This window comes from Pomacea canaliculata, linkage group LG3 (genome assembly GCF_003073045.1).
Source record: "Pomacea canaliculata isolate SZHN2017 linkage group LG3, ASM307304v1, whole genome shotgun sequence".
Taxonomy (NCBI): domain Eukaryota; kingdom Metazoa; phylum Mollusca; class Gastropoda; order Architaenioglossa; family Ampullariidae; genus Pomacea; species Pomacea canaliculata.
This window is the reverse complement of record NC_037592.1, coordinates 41090938-41109295: the sequence shown is the minus strand read 5'-3', so window position 1 is coordinate 41109295 and position 18358 is coordinate 41090938. Positions and strand designations below refer to the sequence as shown.

Below are 18358 nucleotides of genomic sequence, written 5' to 3'. Positions count from 1 at the left end.
TATTTATTTGGTCATTTTTTCAAAGTTTATTGAATAACCAATGAATCATATTCATTTAGTACAAAACATAACATAGATTGCAGTCTCCAAAAAAATGGAAATATTTTGGAATAAAGATTAAACCTAAAAACTATAGCAATATTTATACAATATGAATGACTGTCACCAACTGAAAAGTACAGAATGTAGTGTTTTTTCAGGGTTGTTTTAAAAAGTAACTTCATTTACCAAGAATAAAAGAGTTGGCAGCCTCTTCTTCAAGGTCAAGCTCTACAGTGCACCTCTCCAGCACTAGCACCCCTAATGGTTCTGTTTTCTGCACAGCATGTTTTTAGACACACATGAAAAACACTTCACAGCTCTCAAGGTATTTAGGCAAACAGGGTCTATTCTAAACATAAACGACTGCATGTCTATCAGCAACTAATGCATTTCACATTTTACAGATTAAGTCTATATTTATAAATATTCTACACATTTAATTCACTGTGATAGAGTATAATAATAAACATCATCATCTAATAAAACATCGCATAAAACTAATTAGAAATAAAAAGGATGGTAAAAGATAATCTGAAATTTGTTGAAGTCTCAAAACAACCTGTTCCATCATATGATGGAGGTACATATAACATTATAACCTACTGATTTTTCTGTTTTGACTGATGTTACTTACAGTTTCTTTGTTCTTGAAATAAAACAAGAGGTTTCCCTTGAGTTTGCAAAACCTATCAACATAGACTGCAACAGACACACAAAGCTTTCACCTCTGACATTTTTTCTGGTTAGCTGGAAAAAAAATCAAACTATTGACCCTATATGTATGAATGCATGACAGCACTGCTGGAGAAAAAAATAGTGCAATCGATAAAAGATTGGCACAGGCTGGATGATATCAAATTTATAAGAATATGTGTTCCTTGCCAGCAAACTTCAGGCAGAAATGGGTGCTTAATTTATCAAGAAAGGTAAAGGGCAATGCAAGGATATGTCTTTTGAGAATTTGAAGCACAAATTAGAGCATGCATACATAACTTCTTGGAAAAGCAGAATTAGTAACTGTGGTAATGCAGTTAAAATAAGACAAACTGATGCAATTGCATTAGAGTACTTCAATAAAATTAAAATAATTGAAATAAACATATGCTGTTTGTAGACGCAGTTACACTGTACTAGTAAATGAAAAGCAAGTGTAACAATAAGTAACTGATTGAATTCATAATATAGTACATATTATATATTACAAAGACTATATAGTATTATAGTAATACTGAGAACTGTTAATAATCTCTTTAATCTTCTTAAATTAGGCAGTTATTCCCTGCAATATCATTTTTAGTTGTTTTGCAAATGCCTTTCACAATTATGTTCTTCTCTAGATTAGGGAAGTATATCATTTCAGTGGTTGATGATATACAGCTATTTCTGTACCTTCACTTTTTTTGAATATGCTGTCCTGTCGTTCCTTCATGTACAAAATGCCTTCCTTATCCACACTGGTGACTTGCTGCATGACCACAGCCAGCTCCTTGGCATTGAACCTCATCCTGATTCACCTGTAGCTTGTCAAACTGATGCAGAACAAATCACTCAGGACTTTGCATCTTTAAAATTGTTTATAGGCTCTAGTCCTTTATCTGCTTTAGACATTCTGAAACAGATGAACATAAAGTCACACAGGATTACAGCATTAGTATGTAACAGTACATGGTTAGAAATCTGTTCAATGCAGAAAAAAAGGTGCAGAGTAATATTAAAGAGCTACCGATCTAGATCAGTGGTCAAAATTGTCACCAACATTGATTACCATATACTACGTGGTACTAGCAGTCAGAGATATAGTAAATGTTAAACAAAAATCCTCCCAGACACACACACAGACATGCAAATCCTTATTCAAGTTTGTGAGTAAAAACATGATACACAAAGATAATTCAATTACACCTCAGAGAAACTAAGAAATATTTACTGACTGACCTATTACATCAATTTAACACTAGCATGGTAAATGTGGACTATCCATAATAACACTAAAATCTTTCAAGTAGCTGCAATGTGTCGACTGATCTGAGGTGGTGACCGCAGGTGTTGTGTGTCCCGTTCTATTGACACAAGAAACCGATAAGACCAAAGTGGCTTTACTATGTATTATTCTGCGTCCTATTGGTTTTCTAAACACAATAGATGATTGGATGATATTGAAGGGCACATAATATATCAAGAACTGTTTATACGTGGTCAGATTTTTTAAATGGATAACTAATAAATCGTTTAACCATGAATCTGTATCCCCTATACAGGTCCGTGGTTTAACTGCATTGATTCTCCCAAACAGGGCTTCCTGGTTCAGTGGTATTGATAAAGAAATTATCAATTCAAGTGGATTATGTGGATAACATCCCACTGAAAAAAATGTATAGACGTTTGAACCGAACAAAAATCCATGTATTTAGCTGATTGATTAATGAATCGTTTCTATTGTCTAAGACAAGCTACAATACAATCAACGCTAACACATAGAATTGCAGTTTGGCCGCAAACACTTATACTGGTACTGCTAATGTAACCCTTGCTTTCGTAAGCAGATTCTTAATAAATAGTTATTCACGGCTATGTACATATGACCTGCCGCTAAAACAAATGATTGAGCAACGCGTACCTTTTTTTAGAACAGAAAAATTATTCATCTAGAACCAAATGTCACCGATCATTTTCCTCACTCCGCAGGGGCGGTAATAAACAGGTTCTGTGTACGTGCTCTCCCTTGTGTTATCGATCGCCATTCACAGTCGATCAGTCGGCTTTCGTGTTTTCTTTTTCTTTTCTTCTTTTGTGTCTTTCTGGTTTTGGAGAAATTCTCCGTAATCTTAAAAATTATGCAGCATTTTGGTGAAGAGACAATCAGAAGACAAATTACTCATGCCCCTTCCTTAAAAATTTCGTGCTTGAATAGCTGTGAATGAATTTTTTTTCTCTGAAGAAGCTGAAAATCATTTTACTAAGATGCAATTATTGTGGTTCTCAGTCACCGTGGGAGCAGTGGCAGCAGCATCCTGGTGCTATGGCTTTACGATACCGTTGTTGCATTTCTTGATGTACTTGACGTTTATTGTGGGAGGAGTTATTTACTCAGCAGAATGGGCCCTTCTAAGAGGGGATTTCTGCCGAGCACCCAAAATTAAGCATGACTACAACATCGCCAGCAAGGTGCTGGAGAGTATAATGGTACGAAAAATGATGTAGAAATAATGATGATAAGAGTGATTTAAGCACCAGTGAGTGCGACAGAAGATTCTGAAGTACAGATACTATGTACATGAGCACACATACACGCCCACCTTACAACTATATATACTGTGAACAGTATAGAAAATGCCAATCATTCAAGTCAAAACTTTTTACTTTACAGAAGAGAAAAGACGTGAAGCCTCGGGTCTCAAGAAAAACCATTATTTCCAGAAGTTTGGATAACTCACTGCAGGAGGTTTTGGAGTACATATGGAGAGACTTTATCTTCAAGTGGTACACGGAACTCAGTAAAGACCAGCAAACTCTTATGGATTCAGCTATGTAATTCATCTGTTTTGCCATGGCTAAGTTAAATATGGCCTTGAACTATGTCTAAGTCTTACTTTCAGATGTGGTTGATTTCTTTGGTCCAAATTTTTTTTTATACTCTAAAACTGAAAACAATAAAATAAAACTAGACTGCAGCATGAAACTGTGCTTGAAATAGTACCATGTCTAATAATTTAACAAATAGCAGAGTATCTACATACCAGTGTAGTGTACTGTTGTTTATCTAAAAGAATATACAGCATGAATTATTTTTGTTCCTGTGTGTTGTTTCTGTTTTAGTGGAGAAATGTGGCAGTTGATAGATAACATCAGTTGTCGTTTGGCTGGGATAGATGTAGTCACTTTTGTAACACAAGATGTTATGGATATACTTCATGATCACTTCAGGAACATACGCCTTGCCCAACAAAGGTAAACTTGTAGTGCTGAAATATCTCACTGGTGTTTCTAATTTCCATCTTTTTCATCATTATTGTAAACTTAATTATTGTCATAATTATAAAAAATATTGATGTCATTGGAAGAGCAATAATGTGCTAAGCTCTTAAAAAATTTTCTGAACTTAAGTTTTTATTGATTGGTTGATTAGTCTGCAAAGTTACTGCAAAAAGGTTGAGGTAATTTTCTGATATAGCAGATCTTTCTCCTTCCTCCTTCCCTTGTGTGTTAAACAGTTTACCCAGACATCCATTGTTTAGAGCATTTACTCTTTTTGTGTGTGTATATATATATGTGTTAAACAGCTTACCTAGAGATACAAGGTATACTCTTTTTTGAATACTTTGCATTGTGTTCTACATGTTTTGCTTTCATGCTCCAACTCCTGCCTTATGTTGTCAAAAGGGATGAAGAAAGTAGTGAGATAAGTAGCTTCCAACTTCATCCTTGGCTTCGGGATGAAGAGAGCGAAGAAGAATGCCTTCGCCAAATTTGTGAAGCAGCCCTTCTGTTGTTACTGCCTTCTTCATACTCTAGGTCAGACCACCTTCGACATCTACTTCGTGAAGTTATCACCACCTCAGGTTTGATGCAGATTCATGGCAAATCTTTGGAGGAAAGTTATCATTTAAGGAAGTTGATGATAGCTGAGTGCTTAGAGAACCACCAGTTAAGGCTAGAAGTGCGCATTTTACCCAGTTTTATAACTGTGTGGTGCAGCCTATCTTCCTCCAGTGAATTCAGCTCCTAAATAGCTAATTGGCATTAGGAAAAGAAAGTTGGGTGCTACCTTTATTAAAGAACCTTTACTTTTTTACATTTTTGTTAAAAAATACCCCCAAATAATTGAAGTAGACATTAAATCTTGACACTATTATCAACTTACATACAAGTTAGAGTTTGAGTCTTTAGTTTAAGACAATATATTAGAATTTACCATTTGGTCACTTTTAAATGGCTGTTTGGTTTATTTCCTAAATGACTAAATTAGCATTCTCATATTTCTTTATGTACATCTTTCCTGCAGTACTCAAGGTGACTGTGGATATGTTGTGTGATCCGGACTATATCAATGAGAAAATCTTGGGGTATATCACTCACCAGGAGAAGCTTATGGCTGACACCAAGCGTACATACACTTATGCTCCTTCATATGAGGACTTTGTGAAGATGATCAATGATTCTGATAGCACTGAAGAGCTGCAGCAGATGAGGTATATTGCTAGATACTTTCTAGCTTGGCAATATTAATAGAAACCAAATAAGATTTAATGCACAGATATTGATCATGCTCTCAAAGCGATTCAATTTTAATAAATAAGAAGAAAATAAGAACTTCTTTATTAGACAAGTGATATTGCACAAGGAATTTTACTTGATGATGAGCACCACTTATTTGATAAATACTGGTTACACTCGTACCCTTACTTGTAGATGCTACTGCTCACACTGTTTATATACACAGCTAGTGTGCATTTATTCATCTTAAATAGCAGGCACAAAACAAAAGAAAGAATAATCAGGCCTGTCATTGTCGCAATGTTTCCAGCATCATCTGAGACCATTATTAAATAAAGTTGATTAAGAGAATGCTTGACCCACCATCAGAGATAGGCTCAAAGCACTTTACACACAGAAAAAAAAGAAATGAAAGAAATAGATGTGAATTTTAATGATAGTATTACTTAGGTATACATGTGTGTAAATGAAGTGTAAATATTTACATAAAACATACATTTTTTTCAAGTTATATAAATGCATCAAGCATATAGCTTTAAGTAGACATATAAAACTGTCACAGACACATACATGTAGACGCCTGGACATTTTACTTCACAAAAACAAGACAACTACCCTCTTTGCAGACCTGTATGCGTTTAATCAACTAAACTTATTTTACAGTAACTAATAAACATACACAATAAATGTATAAAATGATTTTTCAATATACATACATCAGTCACTCTTTACTACTATCTCTTATTATTACTTATTAATATCTCTAATTGTAAACTCTGTCCTAAAAGAAAGTTCTTTTTTCTCTAGTTGATTGTTAACAAAGAATGGTAGAATTTATAGTCCAGTACAAGGTCACCTTTTACCATTCACACTTGATAATGTCCTTTTACACTGTTAATTATAGTCCCTGAAGCCTGATGTTGCATTAATCCATTAAATTATATATATATATTTTCTATAAATTATCTACAAAACAAATCATTGACACCCACTCAGGGATAGACATTAAAACACATTGGCACTGTCTCTAGGGAACGAGCAGCCCAACCTTCTTCTATCATAAATGCCGCTTCTGTGGGTCAGATGCTGTACACAAAATGCCGCTGCCTCTTGGGGATAAGCGACCCAACCTTCTTTTTGTCTTGCTGCTCTTGATTACCTTTAATGTTTGTGGCTTTTAGCTGGTTGCTAGGGCCAAATATTCCAAATCATATTCTCTACTCCAAATACTCCATGGCATCTGCCAGGCCCAAAGTCCTTTGGAAGTGAAACGGTATCTAAAGAAAAACCTATTACTCATTCAACAGATGTGGCTCAGCCACCAACACTGTGCTAGCTATTTAGCTTCATGTGACAATAAAGTAAATGGATATGGGTGTATAAAAACTTGCCACTAGCATTCATAAAATAGATGCATGTGCCCACACCTGCATATGTAAGTATTGTGCGTGCCTGTTTGCATGCACATGTGCACTACTTTGTCTGTTGTGTACTTTATATTAAGTATGAAATCATTTCAAAATTTATGCACGTGCCCACATATGCACACCTGCACACATACATGTACACATATTCCAAATTGCATATTTCATTTGTTTTCTTGTTTCTTGGCTAGGTATAAAATCATATCAGAAATTATGCAGGCCACAACCATAAATAATTTGAAGAAGGCACAGGGAATTAATGCAGGTATGTTATATCAAACATTGGCATTTATTTAAGGAAAAAAACATAACACTTCAGTTTTAAATAATCCTTGACCATGTGCCAGATAAGAAGAGTAGCAAAAGGAAATAGTGATTACAGAAAAAGGAATTCCTTGTGATAGTAACGTAAAGTGTAACAATTAAGCATAGCACTAATATAAGTCACAATCTGAAGTTCTTAAATTTAGAAGTGAGCCATTGTACTGGTTTTATTTTCTTTCACAGATCGAGAGAGCTCGCCAAAAAATACAGCAAAAGGAGAACTACTGAAGGCTCGAAACTTGAAACGTTATATCAATCAGGTAAAATGCATGTTGTGAGTGTAGGTTTGCTTGATGGGAGATTGGGTAGTGGTGTATGTGTCTGCATGTGTGCTTGTGCATGTTTGCATGTGGGTGAGTAGCCATGTATGCTTACACGTGCAAGAGGTAGAGACAAAGAGATGTTTGCTTGCTGACAAGTGGACCAAAAGAGATCACTTCAAAACTGAGCAGACTTTCATTAAAAGACTTTATTCAGTCATTCACCCCTTGACTGATACATGTCACTGAGGGGAGTACACGGATAGACATAGCAACTGACAGAGCCAGTCACTTTTGCCTATTTTGGGCGATAGTGAGCAAGTCCAGTACAGGACAACCTGTCTAGTCTTTGATGTTCGTTTGTCAGTTCTTCCTCTGGCTACCTCCAAAACTATAATTAATTCATAGAATACACTCATAGGGCCACCTATTTGTCATCAGCTAACAGTAGCCAAACAGCTGGCTGAGAAAAGGATACAGATGCTGGGCAGAAGAGGAAGTGAGTCACTGTCACCTGATGTGGTCACCAAGGACATTACTCTGCCTGGGCAAAAGGTACTGGTGTTTTGGTTTGTTTTGCTCTTTTTTTTTTTTTTTTTGCAATGAATGATTGAACTCAGTTTGCAGTCCTATTTACTGTCATGACAATACCTATTGACTGGAGTCAAGACTTTCTGTGATATTTCATTTTCAGGTCTTATCCTTTCATGTTATCATGGAGAAACCAAAAGCTAGAGAATATTTCCTTCATTTTCTTGAAAAAGATGGCAGCGACATTTTGTTAAGGTAAGGGTTTTTATTGTGAACTTTTGAAATTATTTTATTAATTATTTGCTTTTTTACAAAGAAAAAATAGAAGCTTACTATTGATCAAAATTGAAATGTTATAACGATCTCATTTTGTAAATCGACTCATAACAGTTCTTACATGTATGTAGATAGTTAAGAGACCTCCAAGATTTACAGTAGCATGATATAAGCAATACATAATTGGAAAAAAGGGGTCAGTATGCCGTATCCTGTTCATATAAATGATTTTACACCAACTGGATTTGATTATCACATATAAGCCTTTGAATAAACATTTGTGCAGATAACATACCTTATGGATTATACTTAAAAGCTGCGGTTCTCGACCGGTGGTACGGCAAGGGTTTTGCAGGGGTATGCAGTGACATAAATAAGCACACACCATTATGAAAATAATTACTTTTATGTGTGAACTGAGAGTGAGGGGTACTCGCGTATATACCTTCATCCTTTGAGGGCACAGTCACGAAAAATGTTGAGAATCTCTGCTTTATAGCACTGGTATTTTTATTTCCTTGTTAAATTTGCAAGTACTTTTTCGACAGATTTTGGAATGATGTTGAAGCTTTCCAGTCAGCCAGTAAGGTGAGTTCTGATAAACTATCCAGGCATATTTTGCAGTTATTTGCAGATAATACTTGTCTTTTAGCAATGTACCTAACTTATTTAATAAGTTTTAAGTGCATCATCTGGAAATGACATAATGGTTCATAGGAAATATGCTTCTATTACAGTTTTACTAAAATAAAAATTTATTGAGTTTAATTACAGCATGCTATAATATTGACTTACCGTCAACCCTAAGACTTGCTTATCTGTTGTCGTGTGCAGGAGCTGCAGTACCACCTAGCTAATGAAGTGTTCCAGCAGTATCTGACCACTAACCCCAGTAGCCTTCCACTGAACAAGGCCACGCTTAAGGGCATAGAGAAATTTCTGCGAGGTGATGGGGTATGGTTATTACTATTGTCTCAAGGTCAACAAGTAAAACTGCTAAGTATTGGAGGGTTTTGGTTGTAATCCAATTTGCACAGGAAGCCAGATGTTCCCACCCACCATGTGACTCATTTGGAGAGATTGGGGTCACTAAATGTGCAAGTAATCAGTCAGGGACCCTTTTCTTTTTCTGAATCAATTTCTTTCTACTGTACCATTTGCACCGTTTTGCTTAGATTTTGGATGTGTGTGCTAGCAGTGTCGTTTTCAGACATAAGATTGCTTTTTCTGCAATTGTTCTGGAGAGTTTTAATGCTGCACTGCCCCAGCAAGTTTAGTGCACAGTGGGGGCGGGTCTGATGGCTGATATTGTGCTTCTCCTGGAGGCTGATCTTGCCAATGACTGCTCTAGTGGCAGTAGTGTGGATAAAACAATGTTTCTATCTGAAGGCTGGGTTTGCACTTTCATACAAGCATCATATTAGCTTTTCAGCTACCTTTTGAAGCAAAACTTTTTATAGAAGATTCCATGCAATAAACTCCTTGCCAAATGCATCTTTGCTGATGGCCTTCACCTTCTTCACATAAGTAGCTACACTGCAGGGGCACACAGTGGTCTCTTCTTTTTGAGACAGGCTTCCTTTTTTTTTTTTTTTTTTTGAGGGGAGCGCTTTGAGCCTACCTTTGATGGTGGCTGAGGCACTCTCTCAATCAGCTTTATTTCTCTTCTGCTGTGCATTGTGTTTTCATGTTCACGTATTCGTGAAGATGTCACCCTAAATGTGTGCTTGCCCTCCTTATTGTAAAGTGGTTTGAGTCGGGCTGATGCTGGAGAAAGGTGGTATATAAATGTGATTATTATTCGTATTATAAAAAATTTTGAATAGTTACTACTTTTTGGTTTCTAATGTTTGCCTCCTAACAATGATCAAAAGTGCAAGTAAAAATAAAGAGTGAATCATTAGGTTATAATATTTTTAACCTTTCTTTATGGTTCAGGGACCAGAAGCATTTCATGATGCCCAGCAGCAAGTGAGCACTGTGTTGGAGCAGCAGCACTACCACACATTTCTTGTTAGTGATGTATATCATCAGTACATCTCTCTTGATGAAGATGAGGAGGAAGATCTCGACAATCTGTCAGTTGTGTCCAGTAAGCAGTCCCTTTGTGCAAAAGTCCTTCAGTGATCTTGATTGGATCTGGCATGTGCAATATCTGCTTCTTTGTTCACGAATGTTAAATTATGTTTAAGATGACAGACATTTTTTTAAAAAGTTATTTAATACAGTTAGAACAGAATTTCTATAAGCATCCAAATAAAGTCTTACTCCAGAATGTTTCATCTTAAAAGCTACTGCCCTAATATTTAGCTGGTTAATGTGAGTTGAATAGGGTGCATAGATAAATACACTAATTTTCAGCTGCATGCCACAGTGCCTTTTATTAATTTCTGTAAAATCATTTGTACTGTCATCTTTTCTCTGCAGGCGAGTTGTTTTTAGATTCACCACACGACAAAACAGATGTTAGTGATGATGAAGAAATGCTTGCTGATCAGTCTTACCATGCTCGACAACTTTTGCGCCAGCTGGATGCGAAAATAACCAACAAGCTTCAAGCTTTGCAAGCTCTCCTGAAGTCACAGAAGCTAGATAGAGACAAGGTATGCACAAAACGTGTGTAGTCATATGAGACTTAAAGGCTTATTCAAGCACCAAATTATTTCCAGGTGATGCTTTTAGTTCATAGATGGTTTAGTTCATTTAAAGTTATCAATTCCTAAAATCTGAACAGAAAATTATGTTCTGTTGTGTGAGACTAAGTTTTAAATTTTCTCATCAGACCTGGCTTTTGCAAAGAGGTCAGGACCTTATATCCTGTTAAATCACAAACATTTGGATAAAGCCTCATTAGCGTACGTTTGAGTCTTTGACATTGTCTGCTGCCTTCAGTAATATCAGAAGTATATAAATATATATTTGTGTGCTTTATTTGGAAAAAATTCACTACATATTAGTAAAACACTAATAGTAGCTTTATTTTGTGTTAGCCTGCTAGCATCTTCAATTAAGCAACAAAAACAGAAAAAAATGTTCAGCTTCAAATGTGTAAATTTTTGTGGTTGATTTTACATTGTATACATTGATTTACTTTGGTATTTTTTTGTGGGTGATGATTATTCAGGTAAAAAAGATGGGTGATGACATGGAAGAAGAACTAAAAGTCATGCGGACAGAACGTCGGGCACTTGAAGTGCACATTGAGCGCACTAAGACATGGACTGAGAATGTAGGCAACTGGCAGGTGGTCATTGTTGATGGCACAGTAAGTATCATCCCCAGTGGGAATGATAATGATTTCCCTGTCACATTATATTCCCTTTACTGACTGATTATTCCGAGTGATCTTTAAAATATTACCTTCCATTACACCACTGCTTTCTTAACTTTTTGTGAACCTAACTTCTCCCAGATCTCACGTAAATGATCATGAGGAAGTACCCGTTATGCACATCAGCAGATGCATGTGTGCACATAATCTCAAACACACATGCATGCACATGCAAACACACAGATCCTCTGTGCCGAAAGGGTAACATAATATGAAATGAGTTGTATTTACCTTCTTAGGTGGAAGTGGAGGATGACCGTAGAGTACCACACTTTGCAGTGTTGGTCAGACTGAAGTGCCGGGAAGAGAGAGGACAAGACGAAGGTCAGGCAGGTGAAAGAGAGAACACCAGTGGCACTTCACCGCCAAGTGACCGATTTGGGCTTGGTAAAGTGGACTCTGCTCATGGATGGGCAGTGTCACGAACACTGGATGACATTTTTGCATTGCACGAGAAACTTGTGCAGGTGTGTTTGTGGTTTCGTTGAAACAAACCTGGATTTCAGTAATGAAGTGGGTCAAAACAGTGATAATGTAATCATCGGATTTACTTGTTTATATTTTATTTTCTTTTTAAATCTATTTATCAGAAAATGATTCAGCATTTCCAGCAGCAGTAGTCAGGTACATATGTAGCAAACATGCATACGCTATGTCCACACTTGTTTTTTTCAAACAAAACACAAAGATTTACCTGTGGGCTTCCCAAGTTTTATACTTCAGCTCAAAAAGTAAATTTTGTATTTTTTTTTTCTTTCTTGAATTAGCACAAATGCATGAAGTATACATAAAATGCAGTTGCAATAATTTGATATTGAGAGGGCAGCACATAATATACTCAAGACTCAGGCAATCTCCTTTGAAATTCTTCGGCCTATTTTTTGTGCAACACACTCTTATACTTTTACAGTCCAAAATTCAATATTCAAATGGAAAAAATTTCTTGTGGTGATTTACCAAACCAACTTCACCAACAGAGATTAACTTTCTTTGGCCTTTCACACAGTTATCCACACAACGATCCAGTCAGTATCCATTAATTGACCTGATGCAAGAGCCAGTTTGAGGTTATATATAGAGTTATTGCTGCACTTTCAGTTTTACTATGACAGATCTAAGTCCGCCTTCAGGTTATTGCAAAATCTGGTGAAGACTAACATGATGTTAAATCATGAAGTGCTCCCAAAGCAGATGTATAATTTGTGTAGGAATAACAGTCCCTCAAGTAGCTCCGGTAGTAATTTCCTTTTACCCCACACAGGAAGGGAAGAGGGGAAAAAGCATCACATCTTATCCAAAGGTATTATTGGTGTGGTCAGGAGAACTTCACACAGCTTACATCTGTAGGTAAGGGAGCTCTAGGATCTGCACTGACCAGGATGAAGATTCACCAGCAGAATACCAGGGGTAAAGCTGCTCACACTACCAACTTCTGGGGAAACCACCACTCGCTACTCCTATATATCCTCTAGAGGAAACTGAGATGGTCTGTGTCTCCTCCATGTAATTCCTGTAAAACATATTAATTGTATAAATATAGCAGGTACACGTGAATAGGAATATTACAAGGACAAATGTTGGCCATTTTTGCTGAATACAAATTTGTAACTAAGTTATTTTTCCAAATTTCCAGGTAAAATAGATAAAATGCACAGAGCACTTACAATTACATAAGCCATAAAATAAAGTTATTGACATTCTCAAAGATAATTACGAGGTTACCTTGGCTAGGATTCTTGAAGGTGCGCAATGAGCTCTCATAAGCATTGTATTCATCAGCACAAGTTTCATGCATGCATGCTGTCAAACTATCTCACACAATGCAATACATTCTGCCATACATACTTACACATCTAAGGATGATAAGCCTGGTATCTGACAGTCATGCTTCTTAAATCAATATTTTATTGACAAGCTCTATGTATATTTCTTTTGCTCCAGATTGCCCCATGGCTACAGAAGAAGGACCTGCCCTCACAGGGGAAAGGTTTGTTCAGGTCATTGGATGCAGCATACATGGAAAAGGCTAAGACAGCATTAAATGACTATTTTTCAGTAAGTATTGCTACAACTAGGTGTTTTGATTTTGATCTACCAACTGTATTTTTAAACTTGTTCTAGCAGCTGCATTTTGAAAATTGAGTAATGTACTATGCAGTCACTAAAATACATAATTGCATCTCGTGCATAAAACAAATATATAGCAACTTAGCAGTTATATACTTTTTTCTTTTGTGTTAAAGTGTTAGAGTTTTCTGTTTTAGAGGTATGCATCTCGTAGTTGTAAAGACAGATTACATCTATGAGCAAGAAATGCATCTCAAGTGAGAATTTTTTTTTTTTTTACCAGAACCTGAACATATGAAAAGTAACATTAGGGAATTTGTTATTTTTGTGATGAATACATTAAACCTATGCTATTATTGCATAATTCCGCTGTTGCACTGAGTTCTAGTGGGAGGCACTTTTTCTGATGACAAGGTTCTCAGAGCTAGATACTATTTCCTACAGTCAGTGTGAATACCCTCCTTTTATGTTCTTAAGATACAACCTTATGAACATAAAGAGGTCAAACTCATGATTGTAGATGTTGAACATATTTTACACTCACCAACATCACCATGTAGATCCAAAATAATGCTGATGGTAATGAGAGGACTTGTAAAGCATAAAATCATACTTATTCAACTTGACACTGAGCATAAGACTATTTGATGGTAGCATAAATACTTCAATAAATTTTTATAACAGATTGTGGTAAGCATAATGACATAATATGACCTTGAAATGATGAGTTATTACGGTTAAATAAAATGCTTATTTCATCGACTGCTCATGATAACCATTCATGCGTTGTCTTCATTTTTCATTAGTTGTAAGGGATGTTTTCAATGCACATTTAAATTACTATTTAAGTATTCATGATGTGTCATCTGAACTATGTACAGGGTCTGAGATTATTTAATTTTTTCCCATTGTAGCCAGTGTTTGTGACAAATGAGATATTCTGAACAGTTGTGAGGTAACTGCAGCATCTTTTGCTGGGTGTCTTAACAGGCAGTGATGCAAGATGATCGTCTGATTCACAGTGAAGTGCTGTATTCCTTCTTGGCACCATCTCCTGAATTTCTGCACCAGCCTTTCCTCATGCGGCGCAATAAGACATCAATGTCCCTTCTAAAGCGCACGTTTGTTGAGGACTTTTGTCTTAAAACAATGCACAATGTTAAAGGTTGCAAACATTGTTAAAAAAAACCTCCCAAAACTATGGGATAGTCATTGTATAGTAACTTGAATGAGATTCTTTCTAAAACTTAAGTTTGAAAACATAGATTAGCAACAGAGCTGCTCTTTAAATGAGGATATTGCATGTTGTACACACAACCCACTATGTTGGGGGAGAATTTTACAAGTGTTTGACTAATCTTTAATTAATGGTAGTTTCCTTTATTTGTTAAGTTAGCATTTTATCAAGATTTTGTATGTTGAGCACAACATTTGAAGAAAGCAACTGTTTCAATTTGCCTAGCTTACGAGGTGATGTCCAGGATGACGATGATTTCCTGTTTGGTGATGAGAGGTCAGTGGAACATTTTCAGCCCATTTTAAAAATGTTAAACAGAGCGAAATAAAAGTACAATGACTAGTCTTTACTGGGGCACTCTCTTTATTGGCTTGAAAGCCGTGCACTTTTCCACTAATGCTGAATCTAGTCAGATCTGAAAAATAACGTTACCTGTCACTGTTGCAGTGCAAGAGATGAAAGAGCCCATGATTCTATTGCCAAGCCTTTGTACCGTCTGCTGGGAGAAGTGTTTGAGCTTCATGGCATGTTTAGATGGCTGCGTCGGAGTTTCATGACCTTCGTGGAACTAACTTTTGGAAGCAACATCAACAGGTTTGTATTTCTCTATACCAGCATCTGTAACCCTATAATGTCATCACCAGGAGTTGTTGCTCTCCTGTCACCTCGTACCAGTGGTATGATCTTAGCTTTCTAGACTGGCCAGATGAACATTCTGGAATACATCATTGCACTTTGTAGGTATTAGCTTTTAGAGTAAATGTTTTACAGCTAGATACGACCTTTCTAAAGTGGCTGGTGGTTTTGTTCACTTTTATCTGGCAAGCTAAGGAATACTGCCTGTTGTGCAGTTCTACACAACTTAAGGATGCAAGTATTTATCAAGTTTTGAAAAAGGTTTTGTGTTCAAACACAGCTATAAACCTAATGTTCATAATATATAATGATATTATAATCATAATTTAATTTTTATATAATAAAAAGGCACCAAAAAGTAAGGAGCACTTTTTAAATTACAAAATTTCATATTCTTCAGTAATCATTTTTGTTGTTTCCCTATCATACATGTTGTTAAAAGAACACAAGTGAATAGGGGGGGGGGGGAATTGGTGTTTTACGCCGTGTCAGCAGCTAAGGCTATATTACGGCCATGCAGCCAGCCCTGTAAACACAAGTGAATAGAACCAAAATTTATGATCACAAAGGAAAAAAAAGGCTCAGGATATATTAAATGTGAAAATATACACATTATAAACAAATAGAACATAAGAGAAATCAATATTTCAAAAATCAAAACTTTTCAATTGAAAAATCACTTCATGTTATTTTTTATAGTGAAGATCAATGTTAAAATTGGCAACAGATATCCATGCTAAATCTCTCTGAACCTTTCACATGCATGCTCAACTTTTGTCTCAAGAATAAGTTTCCTTTTAGCAGTATTTAGATGATTTCATTCTTGACAGCAGATTTGACTTGCCCTTGTCATTTTTGTAGACAGCTTCGAGAGATGGTGAAGTGGACGTACTCGGAGCCAATGCTTTTATTTTACATTCGCACTTTTAAGGATTCAATGTGGCCAGGTGGAGTTCTAGCTGAGTCACTTCCTCCAAAGACTGAGGCCCAAAAATTTGAAACACGAATGGCTGCTAAAAACAAACTGCTGCAAAATATTCCTGGTAATTCTTAATCTCATAGATTGGTTGCAAACTCATCTCAGACCTGAGAAATTCTTGGTTCTAGTTCTCTTCTGTTATATATTGTTGAAAATAGGTGATTGTAACTATTGAATATGTTTTAACCATATTGTATAACATTTAATTTGCTATTAGACGTTTTATGAGTAAATTATCTTTCACCTGTTTTAATTTTTTGTAGTTTCTTGTTTCTGTGGAATAATAGCTTTGTTCAGCTAGTGCCAACAGATCTATCAGACATGAATCCATCAGTATCAGCATTAAAAGAAGTTTAATATTTGTTGTAGATGCTCTTAGGAACCTTGTTGGCGAGGATAACGGGCGACGAGGTACTGTAAAAGTGTTTGAAGTCCTGCAGAACAAGGCTCTTAATAAACATCTGTTCTATGTAAGTCATCAGAATTGCCCTCTGGGATAAATAAAGTCTTATTAGCTAAATGGCATTGTTTAAACAGTATAGGCTCTCAGACTTCATTAAGTTAGCATACATGTTCTCTTTCATGCATGATGTACTTTTTAAAAAAAAAAAGCAAAGAAAGGTGAACAGGTGAGAAAGTTGAAATTTTATGATTTAATTCATTCAGTATGGATGGTCACAGTGGAGCTGTAGCTATGAAGACATTCACATATGTGGGTGCAAACTGTACAGGAAGAGTTAAAAATAGTAATTACTGGACTTTTCTTGGTCTTCAGTCATGTTCTTTATGTATGCATGGAAAGGGTGTTGTTGGTTGCTAATTGAAATGGAGAATGGCATGCACTGGTTATAGCAAAAGTCAGGCATAAACACTCCTCCTTCCCTACTGTTTCTATGTGCCTATCTTTACCTACTACACCACTATGTGCCTGATAAAGGCCATCAACATGCAATTTTGTTTCCAGGTGATGAAAACTGATCAAATTTTAAGCCTACATGCACCAAAGACTATACTGCAACAATGCTTAGTCATTTTATGCACCCTGAAAGATTTCATGAGTGAAACAAAACAGTTGCTTTGCAAATGTATCTATTTCTCAGGATCACTTATTTTGAAGAATGGTTGTAAATTACTCCACATTTTTTAATTTGATAGGTGTTTCACCCTATCATACAGGGCCACATATTGATCATCAAGTGTATATAACCCTACTAGGGTGAAAAGAAGCAGACTCCAAAGGACTGCAGAACTGTGTATTCTGTTTATTCTTAACGATTTGTCTCAAACAGAAAAATACAGGAAACGTTTACCATTTATAAATTTTGTTCCACATGTATGTTAGAAATAATTTATATGTTATTCATTAAAATTTGTTTTGAAATTTCAGAATTTGTTGGAGATATTTATGCTGGAGCTTTGTGCTGAACTAAAGACTGTCCATAAATCACTGGTTGAATCACTTCAGCTTCAGTCAGTTCCTCAACCAACAAACTGAATAGTGAAGAATATAAACTATGTCAGAACAAGATGTACAAAAGTGAAAAACTAGGATTGCTGGATCCTGTATGGTGCCTCCCAGTTTTGGAAATCATGGTTCAGACTTCATGATATCTTTTAACAAATGTATATGGTGATAATATCCGCTGCAGTAAGAGATGGAAACGATCTGCCAACAGTTTCCTTAGAAGTTTTGGAGTATTCATTCATTGATAAGAAAACTTCAACACACTGACATCAAATGAAGGTCATCAAGATGTCTGTGTGACATACACTGACCCTTTCTGAAATATTCTAGTACATAAAAGAAAATTCTGCATTCATATAACAATTTTTAGGATAAATTTAAAATGTATTCACATAAATGTTGTTGTGGTATAATTTGTTAAAATTGTTCCTGTTACACACCAGTATGTGCAATATTTGTCTAACATGAAATGTGCTTTGCAATTATTTTCTAAATGTCATACATTTGTTTCACTTGTGATTGTTGTGTACTTATGTTGGCAGATTTTGCTACTAGACCAACAGCATGCAGGA

The 18358-nt window shown here is 35.9% G+C and overlaps 2 protein-coding genes across 2 annotated transcripts in view; one reads left to right on the top strand and one right to left on the bottom strand.

Annotated features, from left to right (window-relative positions):
- LOC112559687 (type I inositol 3,4-bisphosphate 4-phosphatase-like) overlaps positions 1–2783 on the bottom strand; it is a 28559-nt gene extending 25776 nt beyond the window's left edge. Inside the window, 4 exon segments of the mRNA XM_025231021.1 lie at positions 229–316; positions 677–741; positions 1432–1651; positions 2660–2783. Coding sequence (XP_025086806.1) covers positions 229–316; positions 677–741; positions 1432–1546 — 268 coding nt within the window. The 5' untranslated portion in view covers positions 1547–1651; positions 2660–2783.
- Positions 2784–2982: 199 nt separating this feature from the next.
- On the top strand, positions 2983–18316 carry LOC112560051 (sorting nexin-25-like). Its single transcript, XM_025231619.1, has 22 exons — positions 2983–3225; positions 3410–3570; positions 3859–3990; positions 4423–4601; positions 5045–5231; positions 6872–6945; positions 7188–7264; positions 7706–7819; positions 7959–8050; positions 8620–8659; positions 8906–9025; positions 10010–10163; positions 10499–10674; positions 11196–11336; positions 11642–11869; positions 13344–13457; positions 14460–14590; positions 14932–14982; positions 15154–15300; positions 16204–16385; positions 16691–16791; positions 17709–18316. Exons 1-22 carry the CDS (start codon positions 3004–3006, stop codon positions 17814–17816), a joined length of 2931 nt encoding a protein of 976 aa, XP_025087404.1. The 5' UTR covers positions 2983–3003; the 3' UTR covers positions 17817–18316.
- The last annotated feature ends 42 nt before the right edge of the window (positions 18317–18358 follow it).

Coding starts and splice junctions, on each gene's coding strand:
- LOC112560051 (XM_025231619.1), top strand. CDS start 3,004: ATGCAATTATTGTGGTTCTCAGTCACCGTGGGAGCAGTGGCAGCAGCA. Junction 3,226..3,409: donor AGGTGCTGGAGAGTATAATG/GTACGAAAAATG, acceptor TTTACTTTACAG/AAGAGAAAAGACGTGAAGCC. Junction 3,991..4,422: donor ATACGCCTTGCCCAACAAAG/GTAAACTTGTAG, acceptor TGTTGTCAAAAG/GGATGAAGAAAGTAGTGAGA.